Below are 17,500 nucleotides of genomic sequence, written 5' to 3'. Positions count from 1 at the left end.
TCAATACATCTGTAAATGTACACCAAGAGATGTGGCATTTTTGAGCTTTGTTTGGACTCTGGTGGGTGGATGCGTAGACCCCACTGGGTGTTCTGTAGACTTGACCCCACTAGTGCTGGACCTGCTCGATATACATTCTCTGTCCATCGTGGGACCCACTGCTTCAAATATCGGTGTCTGTTTTAGGAACGTCATCAGCTGCAACTCCAGCTCCTGGACCATGAAACAGAAATGTCAGGGGAGATAATGGATTCTGACAAGGAAAGGTAAGACGAATGCCCTTCAGCTTGTAATGGGCTTGGACGGCAGACATGCTGTGTTTTTGTGGGCTGGCCAGGGCCTTGCAGTTTCCTTCATTTGGTCACCACTATTGCACACTCCTACGTGTAAAAGTCTGCAGAGCTTCCACTATGGGCTGAGAGCTTCCACTACGGGGCCAGTTTCTCGAGGAGCTCACAGCCACGTCTTGCAGCCCATGGCTGGTTGTTACTGCAGAGAGACACAGCACAGGCTGTCTCGGGTGCAAAAGTTCAGTCTATAAATGTTCTCCATAACCTTCAACTCCACAGGATGCACCTTGTTGATGAGAAGCCTCATTAGCTGTGACTAATACTTTTGCAATGGAAACTAATTTTAAAATGCCTTTTTTTGTTTCCAAACATTGTTTACTGAAACCTGGCCTTGTGCCCTGGCTATGGGCATATAAAGCCCTGCATCGAAAATGATGGAGCAGTACGTGGTCTCCACTAGAAATTGGAAGGCAGAGAGGCCGTGCACGGCCCTCTGGTGAAGGAAAACAAGTTTGGGATGATTCGAGCAATTTGAGCCAGTTGCTTAACCTTGCTGAGATTCCTTGCTTATCTGTAAACGGAGAATTCTTCTTAAAGGGGGAGGGGGTTACGGTGAGGAGGGCAGTGCCCGTCTCACTGGGTCACTAACTGTGAGGGAGCTGGGGGGCGTGCTGCCTGCCACGTGGTTTGTGCTGAAAAATGTCTATTTTCCTTCCTCTCTGCAACTTCGGACTTGGCGGTCTTCTGTAGACTTTAACGTAGCCTGGCAGAGAGGGGAGGGGTAAGCCGACCACCAGACCCTCTGTCCACGGCTCCATTCCAGTGGCCCCAAAGCACTGAAGAGTCCGTCTGCTGGTTCCTTTGGTTTCACTGAACCGAGCAAAGTCAGAGGATAGTTTGTGCTGTTTTAAGGCAGAACTATGAAGCATCTTAGGAAGCGGCCCATCTGTTTTGATGCAGAGAAGTTCTTTCAGTGTGTTTCCCAGTTTCCCAAAATAAATGGTGTGTAGGCAGCTACAGTTCCAGGCTTCCCAGGACTCGGCCCCTTGATTTCAGATACTGTGTTGTGGTACTAGACTCCTCTCCTTCTCCGTTTTCCAATTCAAGGCATTTGACTTGTATAACACATAGTCTATAATATTGTATTAACTCCAGAACAGAGAGCCCCCCATTCTGTAAGTGGTGCCCCCCAAATTCTGGTTCAGTCCCCGGAAAGTAGTGTTGCTGTCCTTACACAAGGTAAACCTTGCAAGTGGGAGCTCGGGTAGGAGTCCCGTGTTCCTCCTGTGGTGGGCTGGTTGACAGTAGTGAGTCCCCCGGGAGACTCACTGCTGCTCTGGTTGAGGACCCCGTGGCCCGCTCTGCTCTTTGTGTTAGGTATCAGCAGCTGGAGGAGGCGTCTGCCAGCCTCCGGGAACGGATCCGGCACCTCGACGACATGGTGCATTGCCAGCAGAAGAAAGTCAAGCAGATGGTTGAGGAGGTAAGCCCCTGTGAAGGGTCACGGGCCAGGATGGCTGCCTGTCGTGGGGACATGTCAGCCCGAGAGCCAGCTCTGACTCTCAGCTCAGTTTTCCGTGGCTCACAAGTGAACATACTCAGGCCACTGTCTTCGTGGCCCAGAGGGAAATTTCTCATATGGCCCCCCCGGGGACTGGTGATTATCCCTCTAATCAGATCAAAGGGTTACAGTTAAGAAGGCTGGGAAGCCCAGTTCATTAGTTCATGGCTTTCAGAGGGCAGCGACTCCCCAAGGGGGTGCCTACAGCTCAGGGGACCCACGGGTGTGACAAGGAAAGTTTCCTTTAGCTCAGGTCTCTGCACTTCCTTGCACCTGGCTGTCTATCTCCCAGGGGTCACTCCATCTTTTCTTCCTCGGTGGACAGGTGTCTTTTTTTCCCCTGCTCCCTGTCTCCCCCCTCCTCCTCTCCCTTCTGCCCTCATTCTCTTCTCCATCCTTTATCTCTCCGTCTGTCTGTGGGATGTCAGACCAAGTTATATGTTTACTGTATGCTGGACATAGCTTACTTGTCTGTTTTTCTAAATGGAAACAATAGGTAAGTTGAACATTTATATTTCTGCCAGAGGAAAAAAAATCTTTTAACTGTGTTACTCTAATCTGTCTCGTGGAGATCGGTAGAAGAAAGCCCAAGCTGTGGTACAGCAAACCACATATTATTGTATCTTTCTCGCTATTAATAAATCAGATAGAAAAAAAGGAACAGTTAGTCCTAACAGGGTTATAAATTCCCTACGGTCTAATTCTCTATCTGGCATCGAAAGGGCTTTAATTTAATTAAACATTTGGTTGGCAGTGGAAAAACTGAGAAAAAAACATTTTCCTTATATTAAGCACTACTCTGAGAAGTTACCTATTCATGAATTATTGAAATTAAAAGCATGTCTACTAATAAATCACACACGTAACAGTCAAAGGGAAGATTAAAAGTATGTCTATGAATCTCTAAAATGTTGGCGATATGAGTGGAGTGAGGTTAAGGTCAGGGGATTGTGAGGTTGGGGAGGGATACTTTTTTTTCTCTTGTCGGATAAACATATATATTAGGTGAAATCTGTTGCCTAAACAAGAAATGCAGTCCTAGTGTGTCGACTCCTGTGAGTCCTATGTTGCCTCATCTGCGAGTGTCAGGGAGCAGAACAGAAGAACGAGGAGCCCCTCTGCACTCCGACTGCACACCCAGGCAGGCGCGACCGTGATGGGTAGATCCTGCCCAGGTATCAACACTAGCTAGGTGTTAGGAGCATGTTTCCCCAGGAAAAGCATTGCTTCATCACACTTAAGTTAGTATCTCGGGGAACTCTGGCTGTCAGATCATAGCTTTTCTGCTTCTGAATTTCACACACAGGAAGTCTGGGGCAAGGGTGTCCCTGTTTCCCCATGAGGCTCTTTGACTGTGGAGCACTGCATTTCTTCCAACTCGCCACAGGGAGGTGGTATGCATCGTTCTTAGATTTTATCTTAGAGAACCAGGGAACAAAGCTTCCTACCGGTGGGCTTCTGTTTCGGTTATTATCTGTCAGGGTTTAAGATTGGTACCCCGATCAGAGATCCTTCTCCAAAAGACACTTTCAAGTGGTTTAGGATTCTTCTGTTTTCTAACTTGTGGAATATAACGGACATACCAATTTGAAGGGAGCAGGGGAAAATTGATATATGAAAATAGGGAAGCGTATAAAGATCACTGTCCATGGGCCTTGCTTTTCTACCTGTGACTTAATATCTCCCAAATAAGCTTCTCTAAGTCCGGATGATGTGGTCTAGAAGACACAGGCATCAGAATGAAATTGCAGGCTGAAATTTAGGATGGTGTCATCAGAGTGAGCACCACCTAGGGGCCAGCGGGGTTTCAACAGTGCCTGGGGACTGGAAAGAAGAGAGACTTTTTATTCTAAATTTAAGCCACTACCTAAATCGGGTAGTAAGAATTAGTGTGTTTGCCCTGCATATCGTGTTAACTTACACCACTAAAGGATGGTTTAAAGATTTTATTTTTTTATTTATTTTACAGAGAGAGAGAGAGACAGCTAGAGAGGGAACACAGGCAGGGGGAGTGGGAGAGGGAGAAGCAGGCTCCCCACTGAGCAGGGAGCCTGATGCGGGGCTTGATCCCAGGATCCTGGGATCATGACCTGAGCCGAAGGCAGACGCTTAACGACTGAGCCACCCAGGCGCCCCTAAAGGATGGTTTAAAATCTCAATTGCTGCAGCCCTTGATGTGAATAATTTTTTTTTTTTTTTTTAAGTTAGAAACATGGCAAAGAGACTCGACAGATGAGCACATTTAGCGGAGCAGAGTCAGGTTGGAAAGGAGTTGAGAACTCTAGTGATTCAGGAGTGGCTGAAGGACTTGGGGGAGAGATGGCCAAGGAGAGGCCTGAGAGCTGAATTCATATCTCAGAATGTGTTCTTGTTTAGTATTATAATGCAAGGCCAGGCCAGAAGCCCTGGGTGGAACTTGCAAAGAAGCAAATTTCAGCTTTTCATTTCACATAAAGAAAACATTTCTCGGGGCGCCTGGGTGGCTCAGTTGTTAAGCGTCTGCCTTCGGCTCAGGTCATGATCCCGGGGTCCTGGGACTGAGCCCTGCATCAGGCTCCCTGCTCGGCCGAAAGCCTGCTTCTCCCTCTCCCACTCCCTCTGCTGTGTTCCCTCTCTTGCTGTGTCTCTCTCTGTCAAATAAATAAATAAAATCTTTAAAAAATAAAAAAGAAAACATTTCTAATATTGGCTGCCCTGGGAAGGTATTTAGCCCTTCCTCACAGGTGCATTCCTTATGATCCAGGGCTTGAGCTAGAAGCTCTTTCTATAAAGAATGCTTTACTGTTTACTAGGCCATGCGATCTCAGCATTATCATTACTTTGCATAAGCAGCACGATTAGCAAATTCATAACCTCTGACTTCAGTAGTTTATTTTTATCTGTGAACTCCAGCTATCCAGATACTGAGACAAACTTGACCTAGAAACAGAGGCAGACTTTATGTGTAGCAGATGTTAGGGACAGTTTTGCTTCCCTCACATGAAGCCGGAAAGCTTGTCCGTGTGTTGGCTTCACCTTTCTCGAGGGTGGGGGTCCAGTCTGCACCCACTCCTGGCGTCATTTTAGCCATAATGTCTATGAAGAGACTTAGTTTACTGAAACAATGGGCTGCTTTTTTCAGCTCAAAATTGAAAATGGTGTTCTGAGATTCTTGAAATCCTTAAATGTTAAGCCATGTATTTCCTTCACCTTTAGTAAGATAATTTTATAATAACAATAATATAATGACTAAGGACCAACTGGCCTCGGTTTTGCAGTCTTTGGCTGGATAGACGTGGTTTTCACTGTGTGGGATGGTGTATGTCAGTGAGGCCTTGTGCGTGTGGGATGGGCAGGATGGGCCCTTCTGAATGAAGCATTGGTATATGTCTTATGGGGTCAAGCTCGATGCACAGTGTCTTGTGTGACATGTGGGACCAGATACCCGCACCCAGCTAGATCTTTCTAGCAAATTACATCTCCTTTTGTGGTGGATGTCAGGGATTGGTTACCTCCCTCCCATCACTAATTCTAACTGGTTGTGGCTCTGACAAAAAAAATAAAAACGAAATGAGCCCATATATGACCCTTTTAGACTTTTAAGGGTTTGCCAGAAAATATAGAAGGACTGAAAATAGCCCTTGTGGGGAAATTCACTGGTCTGTGGGTTCACCAGGTAAGCACCAGCACTTTCTCTGTGCCTGGAGTAGGTGTGGTCCTGCTCTCCTAGATCTTACCATCTGGGGTGACCTGCCTTCCAGAGTCATTCTTGCGCATGGACTTCTTTCTTCTGTTGAAAAGTCTTGTTGGGATTGGGGTTCCTTTGTCTTGAGTCCGGCTGCATTCTTCAGCTTGCCTTTCGCGGAACCCGGAGATGGGGGAGGTGCCAAAGGCTGGGCGGAGCCTGACGGCGGAGCGGAGTCCCTGGACGCTCATTCACGCCTCTTTGCCGGCTCTTAACCCCGGCCTGTCCCCTGCCAGCCAAAGCAGCTTTCCTGCCAAGGGGGAAATTACCTGGAGGCAAAAACAAATTCTTATTTGCCCTCGAAAAGCGGGGGAATCTTACATTTTTGCCAATAGGTAGTGCTATTATTCAGCTGACTACGTAGTAATTTCATAGGGAGCTCCTTGACCTTCTCCCTCTTCAACCGTAGGAATCCTTTTGGTTTGCCATCTCCTTCTCGCTTCGCATTGCGGTCTCGGTGGGCAAAGTGGTTCTTCCGGCAGGGTGTGTCTCGCCGCGTGTCCTTTCAGTGGCAGAAGAGACTGTTCTGGCTTTAGACTTTTCTTTTGCAGGAAGCCGTTCCGCTCCCGCTTGTCCCCCTCTGTGATTTAGATGTTTAATGAGTGCGAAGGTGGAGGGAACTGATTTTCGGATTAGTGCTTCTCCGCGCACGCTGCGCGGCAGAATCACTTGGGGAGCTCTAAAACATGCCAGACCTGGCAGATGGCAGTGCGAGGGAGGCGCTGGGCAGGGCAGCGGTTTTGGCTTTTTTTTTTTTTTTTTTTTTTTTTAAGCTGCACAAGATTCCAGGATGCAGCCAGGATGCAGAACCGTGCTCTGAAGTTCTAGCTGGCTTGGGTCTCCACGTGGGGTTTCCATGTGTTTATGTTCAGCCAGCCTCCCTCACAAGCTGCTGTCCCTGAGGTGGGAACTTGGACTGGAGTGAGAACGGCTCCAGGGAAAAGAACCAGGGGGACCACTGAGCAAGGACCATGAGCACGGACGCGGGAGAGCTGGTCCCAACGTGTGACCGTCTGGTCTGGTCAGGGGATCTTGCATTTCTTGCCAGCCCCATCGGGAGAGGGTGCTTTGACAGCTCACTCTTAATGCCATACTGGCCTGGAGGTATCCAGATAAAAAAACTTCCCAGACGCTCCCCAGATGCATCTAGAGAGAACATGTCACCAAGGTGGTAGATGAGGCATACTTGTTAAATAGATACTAGACTTCACGGGACAGGATCCAGTCCGCCTGCTGTCCTTGGAAGCTGAGAACCTGCCACTAATGAAGAGACCAGCAGTGGTTCTCGTGGATCTCCTTCCCTCTGTTGCTTGTGGGTGTGGGTGTCTGGCCTCACCCTGGTTTAAATTCCTTCTGTCTACCCACAAGACCTTACACTTGGTCCCACTGTACCTCTTTAGAAAGAGAACACAGGACTTTGTTGAAATAATAGTATTCACAGTGGCCGCTTCTCAAGTGTAAAACAAAGCGGGACAGTTCTGCAATTCCTAAGAAATGAATTTGGAAGTATTTAATGATCATCCCTTGGTTTTTTTTTTTTGTTTTTTGTTTTTTTTGAGAGCAGTTGTCATAATGCAACAGTTTTTTGGGGGGAAACAACCTGGATTGGAGAGAACAGATGAGGAGTAACTCTTCTTAGAGTTGAGGTTTGGGTTTCTGGTTTCTGGCTCTTCTTGAGCCAGTCAGCAAAGCAGGGCTTCCCTTCTCTTTTCTCAAGTCCCTAGAACTTATCCCCTCAGCCCTGAATTCACAGGCACCCCCCTGCAGTTAGAGACCTAGGAGAAGTGCAACTAGAGACCTTGACGGGTACGTACATGATGAGAGGTGGCAGAGACGATGGACATGAGCAAGGCCTTGAGAATCAGACCTGCGTTAACTAGCTGTGGAAGCTTCAAAAAGTTAGTTTTCTTGTTTGTAAGATGGGGTTAATAACAGTATCTATCCAAGAGGATTTTTTTGGTAAGAGTTAAATGAGAGGATGTACATAAAATACTTCTATTCATTGGAACATAGGAAATACCCAATAAACACAAGCTGCTATTATTATTATTATTACGGGTGGGTGGGTTCCTGCTGTGTATACCCAAAGTCAAGTTAAATGAAACAAAAGCAAAAGTAGCTGAGTTGCTTTCTTGACAGATAACACAGAGCTGCCCTTCTCTCCTTCGGGAGTCTTATGAGCCAGATGGAATCTTTGGGTATGACTCTCTCTTCTCTTCTGTGCTCCGTGCTGTGTTCCATCTCAGCCACCAGTCCCTTGAGTAGAATTCTTATTTACACACAAGGCAATTAAAACATTTTTACATTTTCTCCATCCCAAGAATCTTCCATTTTAAATGGATCAGCTGTTTGTTAGCACTCAAGTCATTTTAAAACTACCGTGTGGTGTGCTGAAAGGTACACAAAAGTACACTTCTGCCAAATGCCCTGTGTTTGGTGATTGAGAGTCCCTTCCGTCACTGATAATTTAGCCAACTGGGGGTAGGGAAACGGAGCCATAGCACTGAGCCTACAGCCCTAATCCACTCAATTCACCTGTTTCCAGATCATGTCACACGAGCTCTTCTCCAGATTTAGTCTCCGGTTCTTTGGAAGATGATAAAATGATAGCCTGGGTTGGAAGCAATTGCTTTTATTGTTCGTGATTAGAAGAATACTCGTACTCCGCTGGGAAGAGGGGGCATGTCCCTCTGTGATGAGCCGATGAACAAAACAGGAAGGACATGGTGTGGAAAGGAGAATTTGACCACGTAGGGCTCTCATTTGTGAAAATACCACACACTGTCACCTCGCCTTGTCCAGCCTCACGCTGCAGAGTCAAGAGAACTCAAAGGATATTTTTAGAAACTTGGGTTCCTAGACATCGAACAAAGAGCTGCGATGAAAAATAATACTAAAAAATAATTCAGGAAAGCAGGTGGAGGCTGGTTCTAAGATCTTGGAAAAGGAAGCTACACTTCCGGAAAAGCTGCCAAGGACACCTGCTAAGGCTGGGACTTGGGCTTGAAGAACTCGAGTGCTCCAGGAAGGAAGTGCTCCCCACCAGATCACACCCCACATAATGCGGAAGCCGTCAAGTGTCCGTGTAGTTTGGTTATATTTGCATGTGGGAGGTGGCCCTGAGGATGTCCTCTCGGAATGGAGATCAAAAGCGCTAGTCAGCGTAGCATTCTCTTTGTTGAAGCAGGGTTCGGTTTGCTTTTTATCTCCATGGGCATTCTGCCCGAATTGGCAGTTCAGCTAACTTCATGGAAAGGAGAAGTCTGTCTGAGGAAAAGAGAAATATATTTGATCGAAATATATTGAAGTGAAATACACTCCATGCCTGTTTTATTTTTATAGAGATCTTCTTGAGACAAGCCACAGGGGCTGGTAGGTCACCCAAACTTAACAGCGTTACTGAAGACTAGTAGTGGTAGTAGCCCCAGTAGCAGTAATAATCAGTGGGTTGGTTAGCCTAATAAGCTAGTAGACTGGGCTGATGGAGTGGCTGCATTAAGGGCTGGGGTGTCACTTAGGTGTTGGGTGGTTCTCCAGTCCTACTTCTCCATGGCAGAGTGGGCGGGTAAATGGTTGCCTGTCAGTATTTGTCTTCGGTCTTTCATTCAGATGCTTCTACCCCACGTTAGCAAGTAGGCAGTGGATGGCGAAGGAAGCTTTGGATTCTTAAGGCTTCGTTTTGTCCCTTGGCCTCTCACATCCCCATCCAAAGTTACTCAGAAGTTTGAGGCAGAATTTATATACGGTAAATAAAAATGTTACAGTTTCAAATTCTCATGTTCAACATATTATTCACTAAAATGTGAGGTTTTTAGAAGGGATCAGAAAGCTCACTGTGTGTGCAAACTTTTTTTCCCCCCTATACGTTATGGAAATATTGAAGGTTTATTTTATGATACCTGCTGATTAATATATTCAGGATACAAACTGTCCTTTTAAGGGAGCAGGTCTTTTCTTTGTAAATGTCACTGAATTCACTTTCTTCTTCGTTGAGATTGTTTGTAGTTGGCTGTAAAATATTTCTCAGAGACCTGCGTGCCCACGTTCTACCCATAGAGTTTGTGAGACTCCACTCATGTTCCAAGTAACTATCAGCTACTGAATGTTTCTCATGCTTCTTGGCCATGCGTCTAGACCCAACATTCCCACATTCATCCTCTTATGGGGCATATGATTTATACAATTTTTTTTTGGCACAGGAAACTGAAGCTTAGCGTCTTAAATAAGTAGCTGGCAGTCTCTCAGCAAATGATGATGGTGCTGGGGCCACAAGATCTTTGGCTCCAAAGCCAGTGTTCATTCTTTGCTTCTTATTTTGTGTATTTTTTAATTGGAAAAAAATTTTAATATGGAAGATTATAAGAATGGTAAAAACAAAGACCCAGGTACTCTCCTCTAGAAGTGACAAAATGTTAACATTTTGGCATACTTCAGATTTTTTCCAAGTAAAAGAAAACAGTAGCAAGAAGAGGTTCTTTCTATTCCTCTGATCTTTTTCCTTCTTCTCCACTCTCTCCCTCTTCAGAAGCCTTTTGGTCTCCATCCAGGCCATGTTTTGATGCTTTTACTACATACATATGTATCTATTATCAGTATTTAGTCTAATGTACGTGTTTAAAAATGTATGTCCATCTTTATAACATAAGTAAGTAGATATTATTGTATATAGTATTCAACTTACTCTTTTCCCCAATTTTGTTTTTGTTTTTGATGTTGCAAAGAGCTACATTATTTATTTTAATGGATCTCTAATATTTCATTGTATTAATGTATCATCATGTGTCCTATTGATAGATATTTAGCTTGTTTCCAAATTTGTATTCCTTTGCAAACAATGCCAAACAGTCTCTCTGCTTCTGTAGTTAGGGAATGTGGCTGGAGGAGGAGCTGCTGGGGCCTTGGGGTTGCACAGTCTCCCCTCTGCTAGGTACTGCCCAGTTGGTCTCTGGGGGGTGCGCCCGGTTCCACCCACCAGGAGGGTGGGTTTCCCCACATCCTCACCACCTCTTGGCGCCGCTGGACTATAATTTTAGCCAGTTGTGAAATAGTAGCTCTTTGTTTTGACTATGATTTGCTCCAGCCCGATTACTGCTCATCGCTATGGGTGCCGCTGAGCATCTTTTCATCAGCGTGTTGACCACGCAGGCTTCCGCCTTCGTGAACTGGCCGCTCTTCTCTTTTGTTCACTTTCCCGTGTGGCTGTCACTTCTGCTGATTTGTCAGAACTCTGGGTACTACCGGTACTGATCATTTGTCACAAAGTGTTTGGACGCTGTTACCTTCTCCCAGCCACTGTGTTTGTTTGTTTATGGTATCTTGTATAATGCACGTGTGTTTTACATTTTGGTATAAACTTGTCAATCCTTTGGTCCTGTGTTGTGTGTCTTGTTTGTTTGCCGTCAGGATATTTTTGTGATAGCTTCAGAGTTTTGTTTTTCATCTTTATGGCTTTAGTTACAACCCCCACCACACTCATACCCTTTATCTTCTCTCACTCTTTTTCTCCGTAGCACTTACATCCTAGTATATACTACACTTCTCTGTTTTGCATACTTATTTGTTGTCTGTTTGCCGCCACTAGAATGTAAGCTCCACGAGGGCAGTGGCTTTTCTCTGTTTTGCTCTTGGCTATGCTCCTAACATCTGGAACAGTCACTAGCATATAGTAGGTGCTCAATAAATATTTGCTGAACAAATAAAGAATAATCCATGTGGAATTTATTTTTGTGTTTATAGTGTGAATAGGGCTGCATTTTTCATTTTGTGGGTTTTTTTTTTTTTTTTCTCACGAAAAGCTTGTTTCTCTAACAGCGTTTACCAAATATTCCATCCTTGCCCCACTGAGTTTTGCATGGCCCCTTTATCAAGCTGGAGTCGCTTCCCTTGTGCTACTGTCTGTAAATACTCCTGTTCTCCTGCCCTGATGGGTCCGTCAAAACACATTTAATAAGCGCCTTTCATGAACCAAATGCAAACATGGACATGAGTTCTTGCCCTCAAAGGACTTTCTGGTTGATACTAAAACTTGTTAGAACTCAAGGCAAACTATGACAAGTATCAAGCAGGGGTATGAACTGCGTGCTGGGGACAGAGAAGCTGGTGGGGACAGGAGTGATTAAGTTCATAGGCTCTGAGTAAACTGAATCTGGCTTTGCATCTGCTCCTCTCTTGACTAGGCTTTATATCTTGAGCAAGTTACTTGTTCTCCAACATTCAGTTTCCTTATCAACCAAATGAGGACGATCCTAACCGTACCTGCTTCAGAGGCTGTTTTAAGGCTTGACTGATGTAACACAGGCTAGGGGCTTGGCGCAGAGTCCCTAAGCGTTCACTAATGCTGGTGTGGGTGCAGAGGCCTTGGGGAGGAGGTGATATATGATCACGTCTTGCAGGTTGGGTTGGATTTTTCTAGGCAGGGATTGAATGGGTGGAAAAGGACATGCCAGACAAAATATAGAATAACAACAACAAGCCAACAGAAACCAAAGACATGGAGACCAGAAAGTTTAGGGTGAGTTCGGAGAGCTACCAGTCTAGTTTGACTGGATCTGAGTGGGGAGAGATAATGGAGAGCCTGGAAATGAGGTGGAGACCAGTTGTGGGTTCGCACCCCCTCGGCACCAAGCTGAGAAAATGTCTGGTGTTACCCTCCTCCAGATTCCTCAGTGGGGCCCTTTGCCTGGTCAGATCTGACCCCAGATGATGCCTCGGGCAGGAGGGAGCTGGGCGAATAGGAGGGGAGAGAAGCCGGAAGGGCAGCTTGGAGGCTCCCAGGAGAAGCCTGGCCGGTGCGGGTGAGGGGCCACACTCCAGGACACTTGAACTTAGGAACATTTTAAAAACCACCACTGTTTAGGCACCAGCTCTGTCCCACGTGTGGAGCTCGGGCTGTCATGTGCCTCATCTTACGTTCATCTGAAACCGTTCTCTCCCTGGACGTTCCTGTTCAGTGGAGGGTCTTTTGTCCCTGATACTGCAGCTATCAAGGAAAGCATGGGGCTAGGGACACATCGAGGCCCTCTTCCCTGCTTCTACCTTCCACTTTCCTCCTCTAAAGTCAGAGGGAAAAAGAACAGCCTCAAGACTTCGGGCCGCCGCAGATGCTCTGTAAAGGAAGATCCCAGCCAACAACATTCCTCCCAGCCTTGCCTAATTCCCGGCCCCATTGCAGTGATAGGCCGTCACCACAGGGAGGGTGGAAGCACACCTCTGAACATCAGTGTGGCGAGAGAAAGAGCTGGGGCATCGACATCAGGGAGATGTAGATTTAGATCTCAGCCCTGCCGGCATCCAGCTCTCGGGTGACCAGCTGTCCTGGTTTGCCTGCGACGGAGAAAGCTCCCGGCACATGAGATCCCAGTGCTAAAGCCTGGGCAGCCCTGGGCAAGCTGGGATGAGCCGGTCACCCTCTTCAGCCCCCAGGTCTGACCCCTTCCTTCCCTCACCCCATCGGCAGTCGGCAGGTGCATCCTGCTTCCGGGGGTACAAATCATCTCTGTGCCTCTCCCTTTATCGCACTTTCTGGGGTGTTTCTCTGCTTACTGCCCGCCTTCCTCAGTGGGCCGTGTGGTCCGTGAGGGTGGAGATCAGGTCTTCCTGGCTGCCTGCTGTGCGCCCAGCGCCTGACACTGGGCCTGACGCAGAGGTGATCCTAGGTGATCGCTGAGGGAATGACGGATGCTGAAACTCTGGGAAGCTCCGTTTCCTCCTCTGTGGGGATGACCGCTCCTAGGGTTGTTTCTGAGGATAATGAGCAAACCCAGCAACAGCCCTGTCCCCAGGACACCCCTCTATCTTCCTTCCCAGTGGTATGTTATTCCCCCTCAGATGAGAAAGCCAGTTTGTTCATCCTTCCCTGATGTTTATAGGCCCCGTCGTGTTAGGCACCCGGGAGAAGCAGGCGCCATTCCTCTCCTTAAAGAGAAGTTGGGTTATCTTTAATAGAAGATAGAAATCAAACCAAATTAGATTATTTTACCTCAGAAGCCAGTTTCAACTGATCCTTTTGAATGGTATCGTTCTATTATTATATATTACTTCAAACTTAATAGAAAAAAATTGATTAAAATATGTGCCCTGTTCCTATCTAGCCTGGCGGAATGCCACAAGACACATTAATTGAAAATGAATTTCTACAAACCCAATCAAGCATCATGAAGATGAAAAATGTACCTTTTTCCCTCCGTTCCTTCATTGATTTTTCATTTTCCCCACTCAGAGCTTCATTTAGCAATTTTTCAGTTTCGTTTTGTTGTGGCCTTAATTCATTCCCTTCACTCCCCCCAGAATGAGATAATGTACCATTTTCCTTGTCCTTTTTAAACTGTTCTTTTATGTTGCATTAGTGCAGGGCAGATTCTGATCTTGTCATATCTCCCTGTGCTTTATTATTTTTTAGGAAAAGAGGGTAACTTTATTATTTTTTAAATTCTTACTGCGGTGGTCTTTATCAAGGAGAATGCACTTTAAAAATACAATAACTATGAAATTACAGTGTTACAAGACTTCTGAGATAGAATTAAGAGTGGCTGTCGCAAACATGAAAAACCTTTTCAGAGGAAGAGTGGAGAGTATCCATTATTCTCATTTCTCGTGGTGGGGTATGTGAAGATGGAGCATGATGCTGATTTTGTTAAGGAAAATGAGGACAATTATTTTCTAGATCACAGAGGGGAACAAGAGTTTGGGTGGCAAAAAAGGCCCTGTCAGGACAAGAGGAGGCAAAAGGAGAAGGTGACTACATGCCTGAGTGAGTTCTAGAAGGTTCTTGGCTGTCCTGTTCTATGCCTGCTCTGGTCATTTCACGGATTCACTGGTCCTCTACGGGGGTTGAAAACAATAATGGGAATCTTCAGTTTTTCTTGTGAGCTTTTCAGATACTCTAACAGCATAAATTTCCTCTGAGAAGTCAACAAGGACTCATAATAAAGAATCCTATTGCTTTACTTTTACCTAGAATTCATAACCCTGGTTATCTCATTTTTGATTAGAAGTTTTAATTGGCAGTTATTCATCTTTGATACATTTTTCAGTGGGAAAATGAAATTATTTCTTCATAAACGCGGTTTAAAGCAGAAAGCCTTTTGAAATGAGCGTCTGTGGGCAAGAGTAGCAGATCAGAAGTGTTGGTGATAGAGGTTGGGAGCTTTATTAACGTGTGGTCAAGTTTCACTAAACACACGCATGTGCGCACACACACATACACACACACACACAGCCCTCATACCCTGATTCTGAATAAATGTGCCTGTGGGCCTTAATTGGTTATTCCTAAACTTTGAATGAAAACAAAGTTAAACAAATTTCAAAGAAAATAAACAATTATATCATACACTTAGTCTGCATCGAAAAAATCTAATTCCCTTTACCTTGCCAGATTTTAATGTGATTCGACGTGATCATCCGTTTTTAACATACTTTCTAGTATTGTGCTCCATTTCGGTGTGTTTACGGTTTTATGTAAGGCATTTTCCAGAGACATGCATATTATCATTTGCCAGCTGGTAACACACGACACCCTAAAGCACAGTTTCTTAAAAAAAAAAAAAACCTGTCAAGTGCCGTCTAGTATTTAATACTTACGTGAGCTGCATTTCTTACTTTCATTACTTTCTGTTCACATCCTCAACCTCAATTGTGAGTTATGTTTTGTGAGTTTCACACAATCGGGTACTATTCACATAATTCTAATCATAGAGCTGTATCTTCTTCTGACACTGACCTGAAATGACCTGTGACCTATATGTCTGTCACTAACGGGAAAGAAGTTTCAGGAAGCTGAGAAGCCTTGCAACTTCTAGGGTTGCTTCAAATCCATAACAGGCCCTTCCTAAAATTTGGTAGAGTTTCACTTTGTTCTGGTTGACATACAAGCTCTTTTCGAAAGAAATCAGGAGTCCTGTCACTATAGCATTTTTCCCCCCAAAAGTAGGTTATAAAAATGTGTGGATTGACAAGGGCGATTACATCTTCTAAGAGAACAGTTCTTTTATATAAGATCATTGATAGAGTAGATACGTGCCCCTGTGGATGTGCTGTCTGTCTAGTGCAAGAGAAAGATGTGAACAAAGGAAGGTCGGGGTGGTCAGGGGCCTTAACGGGGGTTTGTTCGAAGGGCTGAAGTAGAACAGAAAAGGGAGACATGAAGCCAGCCCCAGAAGCCTTGGGAACTGCTGGTCTGGGAGGTGATTCGTGAGTATGTTGTGACAGCAGGAGATTACCTGGTGGAGAGGGGGGTGGGAGGTGGGAAGGCAATGGGTGGTGGAAGCAGCATGTGCAAAGGCCCAGAGGCAGGACCACCATATGTCTGTGGAGTGCTGAGAGGATAGAGTGGTTTAAATGTAGGGTTCATCTGGAACAGGACAGGCCTGAAATGACAGTGGGGAGATAGTGGGACCATAGGAGGAGGGCCTCATGTCCATGCTAGGGAGTTTAAATGTCAGAAGCTTGGGAGGGTTTTTAAGGAGGAGAGTGATATATTCAGGATCTCTGGGGGGTAGGCCTAGAAGTCAGTATTTTGTAAAAGCTCCCCCTAGGTGATTCCATTGTGTGGCCCTGGCCTCAGAGGGACTGCTTAGCTCAAATCACCTAGGGAGCTAACTCCACGGTGGTTAATATGAAGAAAAGCCATTAACTTTAGGATACACCTCCATGCCCCCACCCCATACCACTGTAAATACCAAACTGGCTGTAGCCTTAAGAGATCTAGCATCCCGCACGAGCATTAGGCTACAATTCACATATTCAGTGAATATGTGAATTCAGTGTGAATATCGAGAGCATTCACTCGATAGAAAAAAATTCTATTAATATTAGTTAAGAGGTTCCAGATTTTACCAAGACGGGTTTCTTCCTTTGTTCTGTAAGGGGGTCCACTATTTGATGTTGAAATTTAACTGTTGTGACAAGATTATGTTCCTGTTAAGTAAAATGGATGAGGTCTGGAAAATAAGCGTTTCTAATTTCTCATTTCTTAATGCCCTGATTTGAGCCTGGGCGCTTGGGTCATTTACCACCACCTGGTGACAGCTAGACCTAAATGCATCTTCATGAAGACACAAAGCTCTTCAAGGTCAAATTTACAAACTTTAATGTATGGAAAAGAGCAAAGGTTGCATGCCAGCTGCATCGTACCCTGGATTTTGGAGTGGCCCCTGATTTTGGGGGTGCTTTTGGGACTACATCCACGTTGGTTCATCAGGCCCTCCAAGAGTCTGTTCTAGACAGTTTTGCCCCTGGAGTCTAAGGGATAGATTGTTGAGAGATGGATGGATGGAGTCATGATTCATTCATTCGTTAAGAGTAGAAAGATGACCAAGGTCTTTACTCTCAAGAAGCTCACAGTCTGGTGGGGGGGGGGAGGAATACCAGTAATAACATAGTAGTAGCTAGATTTTGAGTGTTTATCCTGTGCTGGGCTCTATAGGAGACAATATTTGAAGGCACTTTGAAGTTGGCAGTCAGAAATAACACCACTTACCACTCAAATGTGGGATTTAGAGATTGTGCCTCATGATGGGTGTCTCATAGGAGGACAGGTGGGTTGTGCTCCAGGGGCAGTCCCCTGAGTTGGGATTCCAGGTTGGCACCCCTTGTAGGGCAGGAGGGCCAAGGCATGCACTGCCTGCCATACTTGGTGTCCTTTTTTCTCTAATCTGAACAAGTCAACCCCTGTTGAAGATGCTTCCGTAAGGAACGCTCAAGGATGAAAGCAAATGCGCGGGCACAGCATTCACTTAGTGCAAGAGCACGAGCGCTTCTTGAAGCTTCAGTTGCTGAAAGGTGAGACTTGTCGGCAGAAGCTTCAGCACCCCCAAATCCTTCCCAGAGCCATTCTGTCACCCCAGAAGATGGGGCCTGTTTGCTCCAGCATCAGCCCTCTGTCCTCTTAGAACTCCCAGATTTCCCCTCTCTCTCTGCATCCTC

The 17,500-nt window shown here is 45.7% G+C and overlaps 1 protein-coding gene across 4 annotated transcripts in view; it reads left to right on the top strand.

The window, feature by feature from the left end:
* The window catches only part of MYZAP (myocardial zonula adherens protein), an 86,456-nt gene that overhangs the window by 43,657 nt on the left and 25,299 nt on the right, over positions 1-17,500 (top strand). For 3 of the 4 annotated variants that reach the window (XM_078079280.1, XM_078079279.1, XM_036107018.2), the window contains 2 exons: positions 187-266; positions 1,668-1,773. In XM_078079280.1, the coding sequence (XP_077935406.1) occupies positions 187-266; positions 1,668-1,773 (186 nt within the window). Of the gene's footprint in view, positions 1-186; positions 267-1,667; positions 1,774-8,120; positions 10,944-17,500 lie in introns of those variants that run through there. The other variant, XM_036107021.2, reaches the window with a different exon arrangement.

This window comes from Halichoerus grypus, chromosome 8, assembly GCF_964656455.1.
Source record: "Halichoerus grypus chromosome 8, mHalGry1.hap1.1, whole genome shotgun sequence".
NCBI lineage: Eukaryota > Metazoa > Chordata > Mammalia > Carnivora > Phocidae > Halichoerus > Halichoerus grypus.
Note: the sequence above shows the minus strand (reverse complement) of the source record. Positions and strands in the feature narration are given on the sequence as shown.